This window comes from Rhinolophus hipposideros (assembly GCF_964194185.1).
Source record: "Rhinolophus hipposideros genome assembly, chromosome: 14".
Taxonomy (NCBI): domain Eukaryota; kingdom Metazoa; phylum Chordata; class Mammalia; order Chiroptera; family Rhinolophidae; genus Rhinolophus; species Rhinolophus hipposideros.
The window spans coordinates 31,096,149-31,121,313 of NC_138060.1; the positions used below are offsets into that span (position 1 = coordinate 31,096,149).

Consider the following 25,165-nt stretch of genomic DNA (forward strand, 5'->3'; position numbering starts at 1 on the left):
GGATTTTATAAATTTTAAAATATAAATTTTATAAATATATTTATTTTATAAATAAACAAAATAAATGGACATCAGTTATTGTACTCTGCTGTCATATGGTGTCATCTCAGGGGACACTGAGTTACATAGGACAGTGTCTCCCAATAATACATTTACTTTATGGATTAAACAACTTTTGAGCTTAACTTGGCACCTACGAACTTGAAAACAGTGCACGAACATTGGATATGACACTTCCAGGCATATCAGCTTGGAGGCAAGTAGATATAAATAGGCGTTAAATCTTCATGCTGCACCCAAGCCACACGGGTCCTGCCAAGCTGCCAGATTTGCCATCTGGGACCTCCCTAAATCAGGGCGTGTGCATGAAGTAATGCTTGGGGTTACATTTGGAAACAGGGTTCGTCTGATTTTCCTGATGCTCCCTTCCCCCATATTTTGGGGTTTCTGATTCTGACTAAAGCCTAAGTTTGAAACCTGAGAGCTCTTAGTGGAGCCAGGTGGCCTCCAGCTTTAACTAAATTTCCTGGGTTAGCCGAGCCTCCATCATTGCGCCCTTGAGGGATACAGGTTTCCAGTGAAAAGTAACTATTATTACCCCATGAATATTAACACGCACACCCATTCCCTCTTACCAGCTTGCTCTTTGGTTGGTTTGTCAATTTACTAAGCCCAGGCATACTCTTTCCTCTCTGGCTGAGCAAAAGGCCAGGTTTTTCTACATCACAAGGCAAATATCAGTGATTTCCTGCTCATTTGCTGGTTTTCTCCCGAGAACTTCGCTGTCCAACTTGAAGTGCTTTAAATAGGCAGTGAGCTCCCCAGAAGACGGCCCTTCCCAGGTGCCTTCCTCTTCCTGCAGCCTAGAGCATAAGACACTCTGTGCTGGCACTGGAGGTAGAAGGATGAGTCAGGCTGCATGAAGCTGGAGACCAGAGCCTATGACACTGGGTGGTGGCTGCATTTCCCACGACTGTGTCACCTCTGGATGGACACATGCATGCCCATTCTGCTCATCAGCATCGGTAAAGACCCGTGTGAAACAATGGAGCCCTCTCTGACAGGACAGTCAGGAAAGTGGAATCCACTGTTCCCGATTCCCAGACCACCCGGGATTGTGCTCGATCGACCCTTTGTGAGTAGGCTCAATGGCTGTGCCCACCTCAGAGCTGATAAATGCCTTGGAGAAGCACTAGAGCCCTCTGCCTGGCCTTCCACACCATGGGTGCCATGTGCCTCTGAATGAGCTACTTGGGGACATACCCAGCTGACAGCTATCTGATCTCCCCAGAAGCTGGGAAGCCAAGGATCTTCCATCACTGGATAGATCAGATGAGAAATGGAGCGACGAAAATCTCTGAAAGCAGGGGAAAGAGAGGAAGAGTAGGTAAGGGAACTGAGTAGGTGGGAAGTGATGTGTGTTGATGTCTGTGATGATTTTTAAGCCTTCCCAGGAAGTAGCTGGGAGTGGCAGTGCTGGGAGGGAGAAAGCAGGAGGGGCGCCAGATGATAGGGCTAGAGTGGGAGCGGTGCTCACACCCCTTCCTTCCTCTACATGTAGGGTTATTTCTCTTCTCAGAACCCAGAAGGTTCCTGGCAGAAAGAATGGGGAGGATAAGGGATGAGGGAGAGAGAAGGCTCCTGAGAGTGGCTACAATGTCAGCCCAGTCTCTGAGGACGGAACTCCTTGGCAGAGACCCTGGCCTGGCTTCCTCCAACAGAAGAAAACCAGGGGCTGCAGATGGCCAGTTTGGGGCCTTAGGCCTCTTAGCCCCTGGGTGTGTGTGCCTGACAGAATGGAGGGCAGGCCTAGATGCATGAAGTCCAGAAGGGTGGCTTCTTAAGGACTGGCTCTGGCCCTCCCTCAGCGAGAGGGCTGACTGCCTGGTGGACAAGGCCAGGAGCCAGGGGGTGCAGAGGTAGAGGGAGGAGAGGCAGGCGGCTCAGGCAGGCCATGTTGTGGCCCTTGGGGGTGGAGGTTCCCTCAGCTTTCTCTGAAGCCAGGTCATGGACCAAATTTCCCTTATACTGGGAATTGACCTGTGCCTCTTTGCCCAGCAATCAGAAAAAGTCAGTATAAAGGGGCAGGACTGGGGCAGCAGCAGCCATATCCCAGCTGGCAAGGTGTTGGGAGCTCTCTGTCGGCTCTCCATCAGGATCTGGAGTCAGTCTCCGTTTCCTCTTCTCCTTTCTCAGGCCTCACTACCAAGTGTCCTCTGTGGCAGGGGAATTCCCTCCCCTGCCAACCACCTCACCATCCTCCCCCCAGGTTCTGGGGCAGGTGTCCTTGGCTTTCTCTCTGTATTTAGTGAGACCAAGAAATAGGAGGTGCTTCTCTACATTTTAGAGACGGGGAAAAGGATGCAGCACAGTGAGTGAAGAGCGCCTGTGAATCCTTGCAGAGGGACAGCAGCTGCTTGTGCAGAGCAGCTGGGCATCTGCCACACTTTGGGCCTGAATCCAGGGGCTGGTGGCAGCGGAGGTGTGCATACATAAGGGGAAGAGGGGGACGGAAGGGGTGGAAACATTGGGGGGATGCTGGTGGCTGGGAGAGGCCATCCGGAAAGGGTCTGCTAGCCTTCAGGAGGCCAAGAGAGGGGTCCCCAGACTGCTGCAGATGCCCTGGTAGCTGTAGTGACCCTAGGGTACGGGCCACCCCCTCTGAAATGCAAAGTCACGTCCCAGTTTCTCATTCACCAAGAATCACAGGTTGCAGAAGCCAGTACACATTATTTTCTAATGTTTCCTAATGTTCTAGACATTTGGAAAACAGACTCCTTTATAGAAGTTGCCATGATCTTTCTTGGCTTTTATTAGCATGTATTAAAATCATATTATCCAAACACTACCAGAAGAACATGTATTGTTCTGCATAAAGTGCTTAAGAAAAAAAATGCAACTTATTAAATTGGACATTCTTTTCTAGTTCATAAGTTTTGGGTTACAATCAGGGCACAAAAGGAGAAACAGAATGCAGTATTAGAGAGCGAGAAGCTTAGTTAAGAACGTGGCTGGAGACACAAGATCACGTCCCATTCCTCCCACCTCCTTACGAACTGAACACTGCACCTGTGTAAAGCAGCAAACAGCTTTGTTTTAATAAATACATTTTCCTTCATTCAAATCAGAAAAGTTAATTAAAGCACTTTTTCTTTGATCATCTGTTTAAAGCCACAGGCAAGATTTATCCACAGAGTTTACGTGTGACAGTGTTATTTCATTGGCCTTCAGCTTTCTAATGCTATCTGGGCTCAAGATTGTCTCAGCAATTCATGATTGGTTTCTTCATATTTACCTGGTACTTTGAAATACTGACTCTATAGTGTTTTGTGTTACATATGCCAACCAAGGATATTTTCTCAGGACTACAAAAGTCAATGGAGTGGGCCTAAATAAGGCTTTATCCCCAATAAACTAGATTTTCTTTAAACTGGCTTTCTCACGTTAGCACACTGATAGCTGCACAAAACCCAAATCCCTGTGGTGACAGTTTTTTAAATCGGTGAAGTGCTGAAAAAATAACAACTTGGAAATCTCTGTGTTTGAATCTTGGGTGGTCGTGTTGAGAACAGGAAAAATTCCATTAAATACATTTAAAAACATTCATTTGCAATCAAACATATGTGAATCTCCCAAGGAAGGTACAGGGCGGTGGTGGGGCGGCTGCAGCGCGAGTATCCTCACCAGGGGTGGCTGGTGTGCTTGGGCCTGTCAGTGGCACAACTCATGGCAAGCTTCTGGGCTGCAGACCTCGCTTCCTGCCACAGTGCCTTTGACCTTTTACAACGGGAAAAGGAAGGCTGTTGTACCTTCAAACAGTCAAGAGCAACCTCCGTTGAGTTCACTTTGAAGCTGACCCAGAAGTTGGAGCAGGTGCCAAGCCAAGGGCTGCCGAAGGGCTAAGCAGTACTCGCTGTGAGAAGAAGTCATCTTCGGTTCTCCTGGGGAAGAGTCCCTTTCCTTCTCTCAAACTTCAGGGCTTTGGGTTTCACGCAGGAAAAGATCTTAGCCGCATCTCTTACTAAAATTTCATTTTACAAAGGACACTAACTAGCAGTCCTGAGTGACTACTATGGAATTGCTGAGTTAGCTAAGAGAAAAACAGCTTTTAAAACTATCCTGTTCTTTGCTTCTTTCCACAGATGGATCTGTAGAACGTTCTTTAGTTTCACAGTGATAGACGCTGTTTCCGGAAGCACTAGGAGATTGGATTTTGTTTCCAGAAAGTGATGACCTACTTTAGTTTGAGCAGAAGGTTCCATGACCGGTACTAACTCCTGGCAGATACTGCAACACCAACGACAGGATTTAGGGCAGTTGGGAGGCTCTTGGTGCCCAGTTCCTGCCAAGGGAAGCCTGCCAGAGTCATGGCGGGGCTTTCACTATCAGTAGTTACATTTCCCTTTGATGTCTCAAAACGCCTATGATGAATTTGTCCCCTCACTCTACTCCACCCTTTCCATCTGCCTTGGAAGCCTGAGAGCTTATTGAATTAGGCTGATATTGACGGCAGTAAGATGCTAGCTTACTATTTTGCACAGCACCATATATCGTGCCTGTTATTCAGGCCAACTATAGCCAACCTTTTCTTTTTCTTTTTTTTTTTTTTTTTTATATAAAGAAAATCTATGTAAGTTGAGGTTCAGAAATGCATATATTTTTACTTACAAATATTCATCTGACCAAAATTCAACATAACCTTTATGGAACACTTAACAATTGTTTTGTTTTTAAAATAACATTTCATTCAAACTGTATATAATTCAGTAAAGTTTTTTTTATACAGCAAGCAATGCTTAAACCCTGGAAAATCTGTAGAAAAGAGATTTTCACACAAAATAAGAAAAGAAAATTTGAGGTATCCCCCCACACACGTCCATTCATCCTGACCCACGTGCACACTTTCACACGTGCACACACACCTGTGTGTGCAGACACATTCATTCTCACTCACAAAGTGGCTGCAGCATAGGCAAAAAATTGTAGGTCCAAAGGAAAATGATTGATTGTTCTAATAAAGAGTCCAGGTAGCTCAGAAAAAAAAACAAAAAACAAACAAACAAAAAACAAAACACAATAGTCCTCTGAGGAAATTACTACCTCAAAAATATGTTCTCAAGATGAATTTGAGATCTAAGCCTACCAAATTGCTTTTGCAAAACAGCTCCCTGCAGTCCAAGGTGACTTGTGCAAATAGAAGGAATCAAATGAGGCTAGTTCCTGTACTTCCTTTAACAAGGATATGGGATGCTCGCAGGTTCCCAGGGTGCTCCCATCACGCCAGGTACTGCTGCAGTGCCGTCTTGGCCCTGAAATCACAAAGTTCCTGTGAGCCATCACCTCAGAAGTGTAATTAAGGGAAAAAAAGCCTGTGGCTCAGAGATGGTAGTAGGGTTAGTCTAAAAAGTTAGGTCCCCAAAAGGAAGTGAGGTGAGCCCCGCTGGGCACCTACCCTAAGGGGCAGAGATCCGCAGTGGGCACTTCCTTCCAGCACATGCTGGCTGCTCTCCCCTTCCTGTGGTCCTCTTAGCAAGGACTGTCCTTGCTCTTACAGCTGCTGCAGCCCAGTGATATTCTATAGTTTTCCTCTGTCACTGGCATATAGTTGTCATGGATTTGGAATTCTTTACCTTAGCCTATTGCCATGCGGGTTTTATCCAGAGCTGCAGGACACTGGGGAGGACACTTAAAGTTCTGGGAAAATAGGAGGAAAGATGACCAAGGAAGAAGATGGTTAGGTGATGAGAAGATCCATGGAAGGGGCAAAGAGCTCAAGGGATGAGGCTCTCCTGGTTCCAATGTCTCAAAACTGAGGAAGAAAAGTTATATAATCGCATCTCGTTCTTCTCATCATGCCTGATGACACTGATCAATGTGAGAGGTGGGTTAGTTAGGGTGACTGGGAAAGAAGGTGGCTAGTTGGAGAAGAAAAGATGTCACACGGGCAGTGACTTGACCTATCCCGATCCTTGTAAAAATGTCTTCCTTTGAGCTGGGACTGAGGAGGTCTCCTTTACTACTTTTGTTATAAGCTGCAAGTTTCTAAAGATGCTGCAATTGTGGGAATCAGGAAGTCCCTTCTACATTATGGAAGAAAAGGCTAAAATTTTCAGTTAGTATGAGTGCATTGGGCATGTGACAACTGGACTCAAGTGCAGTTTCTATATAGCAAAGTAACAGACATAACCTACACTTTTAAAAGTGGTATACTAAGGGGTGTTCTTGCAATTATCCAAGACTCTTAGAAAGATGATAGCTGCAAACAGTCCAATTCATCAGAACAGAAAGCTCTATACAGACTATCTCCAAGTTATGAGGGAGTTGGATTCTAAAGGTCATTTTCCTACAGAAACAAGGTTATTAATGATGCTACATGCTACCCCTTAATGACCATCCACCTCATCTGAGGCCGCCTGAACCTGGGGTGGAGACGGCTAGTTAGCAATAGCTCCTCACGTGAAAGTCAAAGACTCACAAAGCCTTAGAGACAGAGGAACCTGAGAGATGTTTTCTTCGGATCCCAGACTTTGCTGTGCCATGGTAGGAATGTCCACTAGAGGGTCGTGACTGAACTTCTGTATTACTCTTTAAAACCGCCAATTCAGACTCCTTCTGGGTCTTTCTCAGGGGTTGGCTATGTTTGATTATATTATACCTCCAAGATCATAACCTTATTCCTTCTGCTACTTATTATTCTCTAAGGAGTCTTTCGGATAGATGATTTTGGAGGCAAGATCATCTTTCCTTAGAGAACTTGGGGTAGCTCAGACCTTGATTCTTTTAAGGGTGCTCAAGAATATTGAAAACTTGTGTGCCACACAAATTTGGCAAAATAGCACCAGACTGGTCTAAGCAATGTAGGCCAGGGCTCAAACCTGCTCCATTTCAAGCTGGTGAGGCCTCCTGTGGTGTTCCCGGTCATCTCAGAGATAACACGCAGCAGAACTACTTTCATTTCTGAACAAACATGGGAACAACCAGCTCTCAGCCAGAAGCGACAGGGTGACAGAACCCACCCACCATTTGAGTCAGCAGCTGTTACTACTACTGTGGAGGTGCAGGTTCCAGTTCTCAAGGTGCAGCTCAAATCCAGCCTTCAGCACATGGCTGGCTTTGACTTGCCTTTGAAGTGACAGACATCTGAGCAGCAGCCTTGGGCTGCAGTTATTCAGAGATTTGTCTTCGTTAAGTGGATGGCAAGCTTCAGGAAGTTATGAGCCAGTTCTCCGTGCTCCAGAGTCTGGCACAGACATTCACTCAAGGAGCAGTAACCAAGTGCCTCTTCCTCTCAGTGGGGGCAGACAGGCAAGCTGACAGCCATGACATAGTGTGGTATGTTCTGTGGGTGCTGCGGAAGCACAGAAGGGGTCCGTGGCATAGCGGGGGGGGGGGGGGGGTAGGGTGGAGAATGTCATCAGGCAAAACTTTGCGGAGTTCTGGAGGACAAAGGGCCACTGTCCAGGCATTGTCTTCCCTTGCTCTCAGGACACCTATGCGCCTGGCTCTCTGCCTGCCTCATTGGTTGTTCCTTCTGCTTCTTTGCTGGGTCTTTCTCATCTTCCCCTAAGTGTTGGAGGGCCCTAGAGTGTGGTCCTTAGCCCTCCTCTTTTCTCTCCTTTCTCTGATTCTCCCTAGCTGATTCCATGACTTTATACACCATCCAAATTTATATGTTCAGCCCCATTCTCCCAAGTCCCAAGCTGGGTATCTAATGGGCATTCCAAAGTTGGCACGACCAAATAAGATCTCTTAATTCTCCCTATCCCTACCCACTTCTCTTGTGTTCTTCACTGTCTGGGTAAATGTCAACCCCTATCCAGTTGCTCAGGCTAAAACTCCAGGCATTTTCCTTTCCTCTTTCTTTAACATCCTACACTGAATCCCTGAGCAAATCCTGTTGGCTCTACCTTTAGATTAAATCCAGAATCTGACCACTTCTCAATAGTTCCACCATTACTACTCTTACCTCTTACCTACATGACAACAGCCTTTAACGGGTCTCCCCATTTCCATTCTTGCCCTACTAGATGATTCTGTACACAGCCAGAGTGATCTTCGAAAAATTCAGATCAGATAATATCTCTTTTGCTAAAAACTCTCCATGACTCCCTACTAAACTCTAAATCAAATCCAAAGTCTTTACTATGGCCTACGAGGCTCTTTTCTTCATTTGCCACCCCTCACCTCCCAGTTCCATCACTCTCCCGTTTGTTTTTTTCCAGCCTCACCGGTATTCCTGCTGTTCCTTGAACATGCATGCCAAGTTCATTACTGCCTCAGGTCCTTGAACTCACTATTTCCTCTGCCTGGAATATTCCTCCTCTAAACATTTGCCTGGCAGACATTCTGATTTCATCCAGGTCTTTGATAAAATGTCACATCCTCAGAAAGGCCTTTACTAACTAATCCATGTGAAAAGAAACTTTCTTACTCTCCATCCCCTTACCTTGTTCTATTTTCCTTCATAGTACTTCTCGTTACCTGCTATCATATTACAGATTCATTTGCTTATTGCCTGTCTTCTGTACTAGAATGTAAGTTCCATGAGGGTAGAAACGTTATCAATGTTATTCACAATTATATCGCCAATGCCTAAAACAGCATCCAGTAGAGGTTAGTATTAAAAAACAAACCAACATCTGTTGAATGAGGATTCAGAGGAGAGGGGACTGGGACGGCAAATCAGATGGAACAGAACGCGTAAATGCATGAGGCTGTGATCCTAGAGGGGCAGGTATAAGTGGGTACAGGGTTGAGGGAGAACACAGGGGATGAGTAAGGCAGGGCCAAATCATGAAAGGCTTCTGAGCTATGCTTAAGAGTCTGGAGAATGAAAGAGTTAAGGTTCCTTGCTGTTGCAGTGTACAGCAGTGAGCTGGAAAGTGAAAGCTGTGTTAGAAGGCAGTGTACACAGCTAGGAAGAACACTTTTGGCTGTTGTGTGCTCGCTTCGGCAGCATATACTAAAATTGGCTGTTGTGAGGGTAGAGGGGGTCTCTGATTATGGCTCTTGCCTCTTCCAGTGAATGATGAGCATTTTGAGGACCAGGACTCCGTTGTGGTCACTGCTGTATCCCCAGTGGCCAGGCCACGATGGCGTAAGGAAGATGCGCAGTGAAGTTTTGAGCTATGAATGTTTTTATCATTGGCCTGCCTTGCCGCTTTCCAAAAGACCACATGCATTTCTATTCTGATGATTAAGGGAATGTAAAGGAGTAGCCTCTGGATCCTCTCCAGTTACCCCCTAAGATGACCCAGGCTCATGTTGATTCCGAGTAAGATGAGAGCTTTTATTAATTTGCTATTATTAGCAATAATTAATAATTATATATCATTGTTATAAGTAATAAGTAGTTTGTCTCTTACTCAAATGTCACACAGTTGGCTCACAGAAAATTAGAAAGGGAATCCAAGAATCTAAAAGATTTTGTTTGGTCATGTGAATTACTAGGCAATTCAAACTCTTTTGTAAAAGAATCCAATGTACCCCAAAGCAAGGCCCTTTTATTTTGATACTCACTTGTCACAAAGGTTTGAATCTGGTGACTGACTCAGTTTGTGTAGAATATCTACGATGCCCATCTCTCGTAATTTATCCTGGCGTTCTTGTGAACCTAAGAGATGAAAGCCAACAGGTTATTGGGCACATGTCCTGGGCTGTCACTCTCCTTGGTACACCATCAAGGACCTAGCGCCTGACCAGTGTCCTCCACTCTCCGCCCTTTCTATTCCTGTCCCCCACTCTCCCCAATGTAGTGGCGTCCCTCATGCTTGGATTCTCCAATAGCATTCTAACTGGTTTCTCTGCTTCCTGGCCCTCCTTGCTGCTGTCTATCCGGGTTCTGCTCCTGAATTCATTTCTCCAGGGACCACAGGATCCAGGTCAGATTCTTCAGCCTGGCACAAGGTCCTCTGCCATCGGGCCCCAGCTTCGTCACTTCTTTCTGGTCCAGCAGGTTTTGTTTCCCTCCTTCTGTCCTCTTCCACCTTCCACTGACCACCCAGCACTGCCTGCTGCCCCTCGTTAGCATGCGGCAGGTTCCAACTTCATACCGCTCTGGTCTTTCCTCCAACAAGAACCTCCTTGAGGGGCGGCCTTGTTTCCCTGGCACCCGGACAGTCTGTGGACTCCAGGGCCTGTATGCTGAATCCAGTTTCTCCTTCTTGTACTTGTTCTGGACAGAGTTGCTGAGCAGAGTGATTCTCCTGGAGTCCTTCCTCCCGCCTGAAGAGCCAGTGACTCACTCATACACTGACCTCATCTGAGCCCAATGAACCAGAACCTCTAGGAGTGGAGCCCAGAAATCTACATTTTAACAAGTTGCCCAAGTGATTTTCACGCAGCCAACCCAGCACCAAGGCCCACTGCACTCCTGCATCGGTTTGCTACCTTAGTTGCACAGTGGAATCATCTGGGGAGTTTTGAAAAACACCTATGGCTTCACACATACCTGAGCCCACCCCTACAGATTCTGATTTGTAAGTAATTGGCCTGGTGTGAATATCCCCAGGGGAGCCTCACACACAGCCAAGGTGGAGAACCTCTGATCCACAGAGGCTGCCTGACAGCTTCACCCATCGCACTGCATTGCTCATTTCTCACCAATGCACCCTCTGCTCCAATAAGCTTACTTGCCTGTAGTCCTTATATGTGCTTTCTCTGCACACAATGAAAGGCCTACCCTCCCACCCACTCTCATCTCTCATCTTCTCCAAGTACATCTCACAATCCTTCTCAGCTCTCTCAATGGCAGGGGCTGCCAGTTCTACCGTGTTTCCCCAAAAATAAGACCTAACAGGAAAATAAGCCCTAGCATGATTTTTCAGGATGACATACCCTGAACATAAGCCCTAATGCATCTTTTGGAGCAAAAATTAATAGAAAACCCGGTCTTATTTTCGGGGAAACACAGTACATTGTTGAATCCAAGTTGGGAGCTCAGTGTTACGTGTCCAGCTGACTCAGCTGGTCCCATGGTTCCCAAGGCAACTCTGTTGGCTGCTTGGGGCCCAGTGAGTGGTGCCTCCGCCCAAGGTCTCAGGGCCCCTGCTGCCTTCCCTGGCAGAGACTTCCTTTCCAGAATTTTCTTCAGAACAAATCTCACCATCTCTTACCTTCCTCTTCATTCCATATGAGGTTTGAAATACAAAACATAGCGGCAAGCTGCAGCTTGATATGTGAATGACCCTATTTGATGCAGAAAAGGAAAATAGAAATGGTGGTAATCTCATTTTAGATCATTTGTTTTGTGTGACATATTACAGGCAATCCCAACAGCCTAGGAGTTTGGAGCAGGGGTTTCAAAATCAAATGCCTTGAGGGGCCACAAAGTTAGCACTAATAAGGGAGTGGGTTGGACTAAAGAAAACACGGAATGGGGGAGAATGTGGTAAACTGGGGAGTGAAGCCTTGCCAAGACATTCATATGTAAAGTTTAGACCCCCTCTGGCCACACAAAACACCTCTAGGGCCATAGGTGCAGTCTGTGATTATCGTTCAATCCATGCACACAGGAACACTGGCATAGGAGAATTCCATGCTTTTGACTTAAGCTGTGCTTCAGCTGTACCGGGACACTCAGGTCACCAGGGGCCAACACACTGGGTGGCTGTGCATTCGGTATTTATCTCTTCAGCGACTGACTGTCTGATGCAAATCACTCTTCTTTTTACAGGAACATCTCCAAAAACTGACTGAATCTCTAGCTGGTTAATCTCTACTGTGGTTAAGGAGACTCCTATTCATCTGAAACCTAATTCTACCCATTTTTCTTCATGTACTGAAAGTCCAACCATTTTTGTTGAAGTTGGATCATTTATCCATATAGAGTGCTTTCTCCCAGATGACAGAGGACCCAGTGGTAAAACAGTCTTTACGGATGGTTTTCCTAGTAGTTAAAAAAAAAAGTCCCCTGTACGTTTAAATAATTATGCATATCTGAGGAAAAACCAGTACATGGTTTTTCCAGTATATGGAAAAACCGGTATATGCTGAGTGGTTTCTTAAAGGCTAGGACAGACTTATTTTGCCATGTAGGACTATCTATATGTCCGCTAAGCAGAGACAAAGAAATGGATTTGGCTTCCTCCACTAGAATTCTATGTTGGCGATTCATTTTTCCTTTTACCTGCCAAGACTTTTTAAGAGATGTCCAGTTTGGGCTCCATTAAAACAAAACAAAAAGAAACAAAAACCAAAAACAAAACTTATCATCTGTTCCTAGTCTCAGGCCATCAGTAAATACTTGTTGAATAAATGATCTTGTATACAGTACAACAATAATCATTTACTATGCATAAGTTCATTCATCATTCATTGAATGATGAATGAGTATTTTTTAATTATATTTTTTCAGTTACAGTTGACATTCCATATCATATTAGTTTCAGGTGGACAGCATAGTGGGCATTTGGATAACTTATGAAATGACCTCCTTGATAAGTCTAGTACCCACAGTTATTACAAGATTACTGACTATATTCCCCATGCTATACTTTACATCCCTGTGACTATTTAATTACTGTCAATTTGTACTTCTTAATTCAATGAATATTTTTTAGGGAAACAAATTGCTGTGATTGAGAAAACTGGAAGGTGGAGGGGTGGGAACATAATTTAGGTGGAATATACAGAAAAGATCTCTTTGAAGGAGGCAACATTTAAGCACAGACTTAAATAGGAAGGTGCCAGCTGGGCAAAGAGGTAGGGGCTAGGGATTCGGAGAAGGAGAAGTTCCTGATAAGGTCTGAGGTAACAAGGAGCTGTATGGCTTGGGCACACTGAGAAAGTGGAGCAACACTGGTTCAGAGAAGTAGGCATGGCTAAATTGGGGGCCCTTAGAGGCCACAGCAAGGATTCTGGGTTTCATTCTGAGTTGACAGGAAGCCCCTTAAGGATTTAAGCAGTGAAGGGACAAGATCTGATTTACATTTTTGGAAGATGACTTGGGCTGCAGGGGTTGGAGCGACAGTGCAGGCGTGTGCAGAAGGCTATTACAGCCAATCAGGCATTCGATGCTGTGGCTTTGACTAGGTATGGGCAGTGGTCATATAAAGACAGATTCCAGGTCAGATTTGAAGGAAGGGCTGACAGGACCTACTGTGCAATTGGATTAAGGTGAAAGAGCTGGAGAAATCAAGATTGACTCACAGGTTTGAGCAACGGTGTAGATGGCAGAGGCACTACACTGACACAGAAAGTCCAAGAGAGGAAAAATTTGAGATTTAGAATTCATTTTTAAGCATCAACATTAACAGGCTTCAGACAGTTAGATGGAGATGCTGAGTAGGTAGGAGGATACACAAGTCTGGAGGTCAGAAGAGAGGTCTAGGCTGGAGGTATACATTTCGAAGTCATCAGCATAGAGATGATAGCAAAAGCCATGGGAGTATATGAAATTCCCCTAAACCAGTGGTTCTCAACTACAGCTGTACATAAGAACCACCTGAGGAACTTTTAAAAACCCTGAGGCCTCGGCTACTCACCAGATCTAGTAAATCAGAATCTCAGGAGGAGGGGGACAAGGCAACAGACTTGGAAAGCTCCCTAGGAGGTTCCATGGTGCAGTGACACTAATCTCAAAAGGAGCATGTAGGTGAGAACAGTAGGAGGTCCAGGGCTAAGCAGGGAAGTATAGTATCATGGAAGCCAAGAGAAAGGGATGTTTCCAGGAGGAGGAAACACTCAGCTGTGTTGAAGTTTGCTATAACTGAGGTAAGATGAGGAGAGAAAATGCTCCTTTGAATCTGGCATCATGGAGGTCATTGGTGACCTTACCCAGAACTGTTTCAGTAGAGCACTGGGAATGGAGGCCAGATGAGGTGGGTTAAAGTGTGGATTTAGAGGTGAGGAAGAAGATAGCATGCGCAGGAGAGGCTTTTAAGAAGTCTGGCTTTGAGTATCAGCAGAGAAACAGCATACCTCGATGGGTATGGGAAATCAACGGAAACTTTTAAAAAACAGAGACACTATGTGGACCTGGTATTGGAAAGATTAGGGGGTTCCAAGTTGAAGCAGTAAGGTTCTCATTCGGCAAATATTTACTAAGCATACAGTAAGGGCCAGGGACTACACAAGGCGATGGATATACAATTGTGCTCAACACTGATACAGTCCTTGCCCTCATGGAGCTGCCACTCAGTAGGCACACAAATAAACCAGTATGTATTACTATAATTGAGCCAAGTGCACTGAAGGGAACAGAAATAACCCACACAGACAAGAGCCCAGGAGGCAGAGTCAGGTGAGCGGAGGGCTAAGTGGTGAGACGGCATGCCAGGAAGGAGTGGGGAGAAAAGTGTTCTGGGCAGAGCAGCCAGCATGTGTGAGGGTCCTGAGGAGGGAAAGCACATGAGCTTTTGGAGGATCTGAAAGAGGTCAGTAGTTGGGGAAAGAGATGAATCAGGTCATGCAGGACTTCACAGGCCATCATAAGGGGGTTATGGATTTTATTCACGGTGCAACAGGGAGCTGCTGCATGATTCTGGCTTCTATTCTCTTAGGAAAACAAAAAGTGAGGCCACCACTAAGAGTGATGAGGGGGAGAAGAAGTAAGGTTTAAATAATGAGGAGCAGGTAAGAACCTATTCTTGTAGAGAATGGAGGCGCTCGCTTGCTGGAGAACCACAGGAGGGAACTAGTCCGTGATGAGTGCCTATCTGGGTTATGTGAATGTGAGTTTAACATGAAACCAGGCAGCCTGATTGTGGGCCATTCTCTAAGCTGTTAGCTCGGCCATGGCAGGCAAAAAAAGACAGGTTCACCCCTGGTTAGGGTTTTGCCAGAAGACGTCAGCAGAGTAAAAAGGGGAGGGATGTTTGATATCCAGATTTTGGCAATAGGCAGTTTCTGGGGCTAAGATCAAGGGTACTCCCATGACAGTAGGTGGCTGAGATGTTCGGAAGTAGGTGACAGATTGTTTGAAAGCAAACAGGTCAAAGAACAGGTGCCAGAGGCTAGAGGGTCATCTGCATAGGACTGAAGCCTTGAGAGGGAAGACAGGGATTGCAGAGGCTGAGAGAAAGCCGAACGCTCAAGTCTTCGCAGAATAACACGCAACCAAGTGACACGGGTGGGGAATATGGTGGCAGCGGTGATACTGCCAGTGGCACAAGCTGCAAGGACTTGCTATTGTTTCTTTTTGTTCAGGATGGAAGAGAGTTCCTTGAATCTATTTCAGAGTAGTCCAGTCTTCTTTTGATAATCTCTACATGATTTGTTTTGCGCCTTTAGAAGTCACTGCCTTCTACTGTGCAGCTAGTGAAGAACAGTGAAAGGGGACAAAGGCCTACCATGTAATACTTGATTTTCTGCAGGATGTCATCATTAGTCATAATGAGTTCTTTTGCCGTTGTCCCATCTGCTATGTTGGCTAGGATGCACAGTGTCTGGAAAAGAACAAAGGGCCAGCAATCAAGAAAGCTCTTAAGTCTCCAGACTCAAGGTCTCTCAAGAACTTGAGCAATTTCCCCCCTCAAGTATGTGGATTCTCACAGGTTCCACTCTGAATGCCTTGATTTTTGGCCTCACTGCCAAAACGCATAACCATACCTAGGAAAGACTACCCAAAAGAACCCAAACATTTCAGGGGTTTCTTTCTGGGCAAAGGCAGGCATGTCGTAGTTCATGCTATCACATAAATCAAAGGGAAAACATAATTTGTTACTATTTTCTCTAAAACTCATTTCTAAGAGAAGCTTCTGTTCCTAACCCACAAGGTTTCTTCAGAGAGGTAGTCTCTTTGGTGGAAGCTTCATAGGTGTTGCAGCTCCCCGCCTACTCACGCTCCCTCTCCGTCTCCCTCTCCCTCCAAATGCTACTTGTGCCGAAGCGCATGACCTTCTGGGTAAAGGCCTGAACCCTGTCCATTAGCCATGTGCAGTTAGGACCGCTTGACTTTCTGAACCCTAGCAGAGGACCAGAAAGGGAAGCAAAATGTGTGAAGAAGCTTAGTCCAGGTGGGCCTACTGTGGAGACGGGAGGGAGCCCGTGCCAGCAGGCAGGACATACTTCACCACATGGGTACTCGAGGAAGGAGCTCTCGGAGGAAGAGGCTGTTCTTGTCAGCTCCTGCGTTCTCACAGCCAGACCAACAGGAGGCAAGGCTTAAAGTAAAGGTGAAAGGACTGGGGTAGGGATACCAAGCCAGTGTGCCAGCCTTAGCAATTCAACAAACTTCACTGAGCACCTATAACGTGCATGCACTGCACAGGGGCATTAGGATGAGGCACGAATAAGACACACGCCCTAACTTTGAAGCCATCACACAATTACATCTCACTGCGGTGTGACTGAGGTAAAAACAGAGATCCAAGAAAGCACAAAGTAAGCACACTTGCTTGATACTGCGGGAGGGCTCCTTGGAGAGAACGGCACTGAGTCCAGGAGCAGCCCGTCAGAAATCACTCAAAGAAAGTGACGAGAGGTTGGGAAGGGGTGTAAATCCAAATAATTTTCTCCAACTTTAATCTTTCTCTTTGTTAGACTTAGCTACTGAAGCTTATGGGTGATAGCTAATTGAGGAGACTTGTTCTCTTTTATGGCCCAAATGGTAGATATCTTAAAGGGTGTGTGGTCTTATTTTTCCTAGATTAACACACTGCAGTAAGTAAACTATTAGGGAGAGAGCCCTGAAGTTTGAACCAAGAAAGGCTGCCTCTGGAATATGGGAGACATGGAAAACGCAATTTATAATCCAAGACCTGAGCAGGCACTGGGGCAAGAACTATTCCAGGGCACTTAAATCACGATTAGGAGACCTTGATATGCCCCAGAACTGGGACACGTGATCTGGGGAAGATGTTAGATTTCAAAGTGATTTGGTACTTGGTGAGTGAGCCTGTCAGAAGTCTTGCAGGTACAACACCCTTGAATTTCTCAGGACTGAGGGGGCAGCAAGGGCAATAAACACATTTGAACTATTTTCTTCCCTAACTTTTTATTGTTAGAAGTTACTAAATTCTGAAAAAAGTTAAAAGAATAGCACAATGAACACCTATCCATATATTACCACCTAGATTCAACATCTACAAACATTGTACCAATTTGTTCTAGAGAGTGAGGGTCTGTGCAAACATGTATGTGTATGTATGTAGTATTTATTTTTTCTTTATGCATCTTTTCTGGGGGGGCTAGCAAGAAGATGGTGGCTGAGCTAGCAAGCGCGGATTGCAGTTAGCAAGTGGGGTCGGTTGGTTGGCAGAGAAGCAGACGGCAGGTTGCAGATCGTGTGGCTCCTGCTTCCTGTGACTCCAACCCAGCCGCCACCGAGACGACGGCGGTATGACTCCCCTATCTGTGGCTCCGTGGGTGTTCCTCCCATATCCTGCATTCTTATGTGCGGAGCAGGACTAGAGATCCCGCATGCCACCCTGCGTGACACAACTCTGCATCCTTGCTAGCACTTTGTGTTGTCTGTTTCTCAAATTGTGTAGACATTCTAAGAGATATGTAGTGATATTTTGGGGGGAGTATCTGTTCATATCTTTTGCTCAGTTTTTTATTTGGTTGTTTTCTTATTGTTGAGTTTTGAGAGTGGCTGATATAGTCAGGCTCCAAGTCATCTGTCAGGTGTCTGATCTGCAAATATTTCCCTCCAGCGGATGGCTTGTCATTTCATTCTCTTAATAGTGACTTTGACGGAGCAGAAGCTTTAAATTTTGATGAAGTCCACTTTACCTCTACGGGATGATGCTTTTAATGTCATGTCTAAGAACACTTTGTCTTATCTAAGATCGCAAAGATTTTCTCCTGCATTTCTTTCTAAAAGTTTATAGTTTTACCTTTTACATTAGGTCTATGATTCCTTTTGAGTTAATTTTTGTCTAAGGTGTAAGGTAAGAGTTTAAAGTTAATTTTTTTCCCCAGTTGTTACAGAACCATTTGTGGAACAGACCATTCTTTCTCCATTGAACTACCTCTGCACCTTTGTCAATAGTCAACTGGCTGTATTTGTGTGGGTCTATTTCTGGACTCTATTCGGTTCTACCGATCTCTATGTGCTCTCCTTTTGCTAACAGCAAGTACACTGTCTTTTGATTACTGTGCTTTGATAGTAAGTCTTGAAATCAGGTACTGTGAATCCTCCAATGTTGTTCTTTATTTTTTTTTTCAGAACTCTTTTGGCTATTCTAGTTCCTTCATCTTTCCAACAGATTTTGGAATATATAAAGACAGAGGTTTCAGATATGTACACCTATATTCATACTTACCTAAAATCATGTTGGGATTTTCATTGGGACTGTATTAAATCTATAAACTTGGGGAGAACTGACATTTTTAACATGGTATATTTCGCCATTTACTTAGGTCTTGGGTTTTTTTCATTATCAGTGCTTTGTAGTTTTTCGTATACAGATCTCACACCAAAACATAGTTGTTTATTATTGAATTTTAAGAGAAATCATCTAAAATATCTATCTTAAAACCATTTTGTCAAACCTGTCACCTTTTTTGACTCACATATTCAATCACAGCTCCTAAATCCTACTGCTCTTACCTCCTGGACTGTTCTTTTGAAGTCAGCTGAGTTACTCCAACTCAGAGGAGTAACTTAGAGGAACACAGAGAATGAGGTGCATGAGCCCTATAATTAGACTCTCTGGGTCCAACTCTTCACTGATGACTTTGGGCAGGTTTCCTCCATACATGTAAGTGTACAGCTCAATTTTGAAAGTGAACACACCCATGTAGCCAAAATCTATGCCAGAAAGTTGAACCTTATCTTTACCTCAGGTCTTGTGTTAAAATTTTAAGTTTGTAGGTGACGTTTTTTAAAATAACAAAATAAAATATGTACTATATTAAAAATCCTATAATAAATCCCAGGAAATAAAGAAAAATGCTTCCCAAACTGCCCTCTGATGAATGTATAGCTTCTGTATTTTTATGCCTACCCTAAATTTGCCTTACTGAAACTCAACAAAAACTAGGGGTATGGGATAGTAATAAAGAACAGAGATGCATAAAAGTATAGAAACAAAAACTGTCTCCAGCATAAGGGATTATCTCATCAGGGAGTTGCAGAAATTTGGGGTCAGAGCATGGTGGGAGAGAGGGCTAGAAATGGTGAATCCTAGACAAAGGATTTACTCTAGAATGATCAAAGGTGGCTGACCCCTTTGAGATAGGAATGGTGTGTACAATGTATGACACAAAGGATAAAACTAAACTCTTACGTTTTATCCTATTCCAGGAGGAAGAATTCTTGAAGAGACTGTCAGGGGTGGTGGCGAATCTTTTTTGGTATTAGGTTGGTGCAAAAGTAATTGCAGTTTAAAAGGTTAAAAATAATTACAAAAACCACAACTACTTTTGCACCAACCTAATACAATCAGAAGGTATTCCTCAAAAATAAGGAACACATACCTGTTCTTTGACTTCAATGTTATGCTCCCCTTCCAAAATAAGAGTGACAGCTTGCATAATCTGCTTTCCATGAGTACTCATTATTTTATCTATATGCTGTAAAAGAATGGGAAATCCACAATTACTATCTGGGGAACAAAGGAAAAAAATTACAGGAAAGAACAGAAGGCTTCTGAACATACAATTGTTTCAAAGTGAACACCACAGTATATAGAACCAGATGCCAAAAAACAGTGTTTATTGTATTTTGAAGCTGCATTTTGCCTTCAACATTTATTTATTTCTTTTTTTGGATGACTTAAAGATGAAGAGAGCATAGGCGTGGCCAGATAGCATATAGAATTACGATCACTTGGGATCCTCAAGCTCAACGATATTAAAGAAAAAGAGGCAGATAAAAATGGGTGAGGGAGATGGGGAAAGTCAGACCTGGAAAGCATGGTATCGATATATTTGCTATCTTTGGGGCACAAATGTACAAAGTCTCAAAAAACAAGTGATATAATATATAAATAATATATAATAAATAGTATATTAAAAGTATTGTATATAAATTAAAAATAGATACACAGTTTGGTGGTTGCCAAAGGCAGGAGGGTGGGGAATAGGAGAAATGGGTGAACTGTTTTTTGAGTTTTTTTTTTTTTAAGTTTAAATAAATCAAATAAAAAACAACAGTGAAGCACAGAGAAGGGACCACCCATGATTCTTCATCTACATGAAGGCCACTGACAATGTTGCTCAGGGAACATTACAGAACAATGACAGGGACCCACCAGCAAGGCTCAGCCTCTCGCGCTCTGACATACACCCACTGTTCTCCACACTGACCTCTTCAGAGGTCATTCGAGTAAATGGGAGCTGAAGGGGGTGGGGTGGGGTGTGTGTGTGCATGTGTGCATGTATGTGTGTGTGAGTATGGAATGGCAGTGAAAAAGATTCTCTAAAGTGAAAGAAGCAGAGGCCCCAGAGGTAAGTGATTTAGGCAGACAAGAAAACCCACCCTGGCCAGCAAACCAGGTAAGACTAAAGCAAAAAATTAAGACAGGAGCTGAGAGGCAGGGCAATGTTTTACAATGTATACGCAGGGGTAGCTAATCTGGAAACCTGGGTGGTTTTACTTACAGGCCGAGTAGAGAGGAGATTTCTAAGAAGTCCCAATGTCTTCATCAGCACATTCAAATCTGAATCTGATAATAACCGGAATAGCTGTTCAGTACTCAAGCTTCGTAAAATATCTGCTTTTATTTTTTGTTCAGCCTGAAATGCCATATTCTGAAAGGATTAAAGAAATTTAAATAATCATGTCTATATTTGCTTAATTATTTTTTAATAATAACTGATAATTTTCAGAGTACTAACAGAATCTGCAGAAAATCTTTAAATATAAGTCACATTATTTTTGATTCCTGCTAATCATCCATAGTTCTGTCAAGAGAACGATAACTATCACTCCTGTATGAGGAATATGACCACTTCTTGACACAGGCAGTTGAGTGTCTTAAGATTTCTCAAATACTAAATACAAACTCCACCATTACTTTTGAGAATATCCTTGTGGTAATCAAGTTGCCTCCCATGTACTTTAATGGCAAAATAACTATTATCAACTATACTGTGCCATGCATTTTGAGAATTACTTAAAAGTAAGTACTCACTTATTATGGGTGAAAATAAGTAGTAGATTTGTTAACTTTACTGGTATGAAAAACCTATTATGTTTACAATACGATACTAGCTGTTGATATGGCTGGGCCATGTAATTCAAGAAGCTCTCTAGGGGGTAGGATGTGTTTCCAAGCAAACCCACTATCAACCCCAAATGGCCAGTAGCTATTTTTCTCCTCTTTGTCCTTTGTGGACACGTTATGGATTATTATCACAGTCTAACGTGAAGTTAGTAACGTGGCTGAAGAAAAACAAGGGCAAATTCCAAATAACTCATAAATCAACTTTTAGTATAAAAATTTCTTATAAATTAGAGACTTATTAAGATATGTGGTTATTGCCCTCTAGGAACTTACTTTTAATCAAGGACCTAAGACATGAAAGATCAGTTACTTAATGATTCTAGGCGGCATGGAAGAGCAAAAAGAGTACTGGACTGCATGTCAAGAGACATGATTCCAAGGTTTCATATTTAGTGGAGAGAGAACGTAACAGCTGGTAATATGGAGATTGATGAGAATAAGACAGTCAATATGGATTTGAAGAGTGGCTCATATCCTTCAAGGAGGAAGGAGAGGGAGATGGGACAGGCAGGGATGAACAGTTCAATTTTCAACACTAAAATTGTACACATTAAGGAGTCCTCAAATGAAGTCCCATAGGTTGTTTGTGATAGAACTGCGGGATAGGGTACAGTTACATCTGGATATGTACAGATAGCAGTCTACTTTCATTCTTTTGCATGTGGCTTTCCAATTCTCCCAGCACCATTTATTGAAGAGGCTTTCTTTTCTACATTGTATGTTTTTGCAACAACATGGATAGATCTTGAGATTATTATGCTAAGTGAAATAGGTCAGACAGAAAAAGTCAAGAACCATATGACTTTACTCATATTTGGGATATAAAACTGAAAGCAACAAACGAACAAGACAAACAAACAAAAAATCATAGACACAAACAACAGTTTAGTTACCAGAGGGTAAGGGGGGACAGGAGGGGTTAGAAGAGGATAAAGGGGGTCAAATACATGGTGATGGAAGGAGAATTGACTCTGGGTGGTGAACACACAACGCAATATATAGATGAAGTATGCATATTATAGAATTATACTCTTGAAACATTTAATTTTACTAACCAATGTCACCCCAATAAATTTAATAAAGATTAAAAAATAATTAAGTTCTGGGAAAGAGTTTCAAGAAAGGACAGTATTAAAAGCTAGTACAAAGTTAAGGAGAAAAAACAACTGTGAAGCTACTGGATTCAGTGCTTTCTTAGAAGATGATTATGTCTATCCCAAAGTCTGTGTGAAAAGACAGCAAATACACCTGGAACAGGAATAAGAGCATGGGCTTGGGACAGGTTCAAACCCATTTCCATCACTGATTAGCTGTGAGGCCTTGGACAATTCATTTACCCTCCCTGCGTCCCAGTTTCCCACTTGTAAGGGGGATATATACTAGTATAACTCAAAATAAGAATTACAGATGACAAGTATAAAACACCCAGCTTAGTGTCCGGTACGTAGTGATAAAATTGTTACTATATTTTTAAAAATCCACATAGGATTACTCTACTTTCAATTTTAATTAATTTCAGTTTTAATAAACCTTAAGGATAAATGGTCCTCTGGCTTCACAGTTATCAAGTTTTAAAATTTAGATTATAAATTATTTACTAGAAACTATGAAGAAATTATTAAGTTTTTATGTACTAATTCTACCATGGGAAAGTTATTAATCACTCTGGGCCTTAATCATTTGCAAAATATAGCTACTCCCTACCTAGCTTATTTCACCAAGTTGTTAGAAAGAGCAAAGGAGACACAACAGTGCTTTGTAAAGTAGGGAGCTCTGTACAGATATCAATACGTTCATGATGAGGAAAATTTCTCCTAAAATTAGACAAGTTTCAACATCTGTCCACTTTTCTTAATAATAAATAGGAGAAGAGACGCACACAGTAGCCATGAAACCTGCTTATATTCAAATTTGAAAGCTGAATATGGAGTCTTCTAGATCCAAGGCCATTAGAAAACTGGGCAAAAATGTCAAGATTTTGTAAAAAAGAAAATTCCAGACATTTTAACACATTCTTTAGTTTGAATTTTGAAAATAGCTCTATTCTCTTTATAAATGATGACATACATAAAGAGAGAGAAACATACCATTAGAGCCCAAATTCCATTCACTCGTAAAGCAGGATTTTCACTTTGGGTTAATCCACAAAGTAGCTCTACAGCTCCTGATTCTAAAATCGGCTGCCATTGGGAAAGAAAAACAACAACAAAAAAACACAGCTTTAAGTCAGGATTGTAAACTAAATGCAACATACCCTGACACGCTGCCTATGACATTTTTCCCAATTCCAAGCAACTTTCACAAAGCAGGGAGTGAGGTGACCATAAAAATCACCTTGAGAAGGGCAAGGACAATTATTCTCTTTCAAACTAAAAAATATAAATAATCCTTGTGATTTCCTTTTTCTTTGTAGTCCCAAAAGACCCATGAGATATACTAATAGTCTACATTTCGCACATACTCCTTATGATCCCACTATCTAGTTCCACACTCTCATTCTCACCATCCTCTGAGACTCCATCACTCCTGCTTTGTGTATCATGTATCTCATGTGTTGTTTATAAGCTGTGACTATAAAGCTATCGTCTGATTTAGATTGGAACTTCAGACAACCTGACTATCTCCCTTCCAAATCGTCATTCTTATTTCAAACATGCTGCAGAATTCATCTTTTAGAACTACTTTCAGGACTACTTCTCAATCATACAAGCAAAACAGCATTGTACTTTTGTAGTCATACCACATTTTATACCTAAAATAGCAAGCTTTCACCTGACCACTTAATTTACTCATATTTACATGGCTAAAAATGGGTTTTGATAATTTCTAAAAAATTCAAATGTTAGATACTGTGGTTTCTCTTCAGATTGTATAAATCTTTCGCCTTTTGATAATTTCAAAAAAATTCAAATGTTAGAGAATTGATTTACCATCACCAACGAATGCTTAAAAGGCCATCTGACAAGTGGATCCTTGAAATGCCTTAAGCAATTCATACTTAAATACCCAGGAATAGGACAGTGCCTTTCAAGATGACATTTTTGAAGAAGGGTACACATTCTTCTACTTGTACAAAATGTAGTATTTTACTTTTTATTCTGAAATAATTTCAAACTTATAAAGTAGTATAGTAAGATGAACAGAGGGAATTTCCACATTTCTTTTCCCAAATTAATCAATTTTTAACATTTTGTCATACTTACTTTATCATTATCTCTTGTTCTATACACTCATAGGCACATTATTTATCTTTTCTGAACTATTTGAACATAGAGTGCATACGTCATGCCCCTTTACGCTTAATATGTCAATGTGTATTTCCTAAAAACAAGGACATTCATTCTCTTAGAGAACCACAGAAGAGTTACTAAATTCAGACAACTTAACATTAAAACAATATTTTTATTGACTTGATAATCCATATTCCAATTTTGTCAACTGGCCCAATAGTACCCGTATAGCATTTCCTCCCCTTCCAGTTCAAGGTCAAGTTTATTTTTTATTTATTTATTTTTATTGAAATATACTTGACATACATTATGAGTTTCAGATGTAAAACATTATTCGATATATGTATGTATTGCAAAATGATCACCACAATAAGTCTAGTTAACATCCATCATCACACAACACATACTTTTAATTTTTGTCCCTTGTGACGAGAACTTTAAAAAGCTACTCTTAGCAACTTTCAAACACACAACATAGTTTTGTTAACTACAGGACAGTTTATTTTTACTGTGGAAAACCAATTGCATTAATGATCCTATACCTGAGCTCATCTACCTTACTTCATAACTAGACCACAAAATTTTGAAGGTAGATCTGAGGCAACAGAACAGCTATGCAGGATGATTAATGGTGTTACACTGCCTGCAAACAGATTGTCATCAGACTAAGATTCCTACCACCAGGGCAGAGAAGAACAGGTGGAAGCTCTTGCATCTTATTTCACCTTTGTCTTCCCTCAACGTAACTACGTTTCTCTTTCCCTTTTTGTTCCAAGATTTTTGCTTGTTGAACAACTGTCTGTCTTTGAACCTCCACCT

General features: G+C 42.6%; 1 protein-coding gene across 2 annotated transcripts in view; it reads right to left on the bottom strand.

The window, feature by feature from the left end:
• Window positions 1–2,783: 2,783 nt before the first annotated feature.
• The window catches only part of ARMC8 (armadillo repeat containing 8), an 89,970-nt gene continuing 67,588 nt past the window's right edge, over window positions 2,784–25,165 (bottom strand). The window contains exons 16-22 of one of the 2 annotated variants that reach the window (XM_081073123.1): window positions 23,204–23,296; window positions 20,491–20,640; window positions 19,366–19,461; window positions 15,291–15,386; window positions 11,115–11,187; window positions 9,520–9,613; window positions 2,784–5,309 (exon numbers count right to left, since the gene is read on the bottom strand). In XM_081073123.1, coding sequence (XP_080929249.1) covers window positions 5,276–5,309; window positions 9,520–9,613; window positions 11,115–11,187; window positions 15,291–15,386; window positions 19,366–19,461; window positions 20,491–20,640; window positions 23,204–23,296 — 636 coding nt within the window. In that variant the 3' untranslated portion in view covers window positions 2,784–5,275. The remainder of the gene's footprint in view (window positions 5,310–9,519; window positions 9,614–11,114; window positions 11,188–15,290; window positions 15,387–19,365; window positions 19,462–20,490; window positions 20,641–23,203; window positions 23,297–25,165) is intronic. The other variant, XM_081073124.1, reaches the window with a different exon arrangement.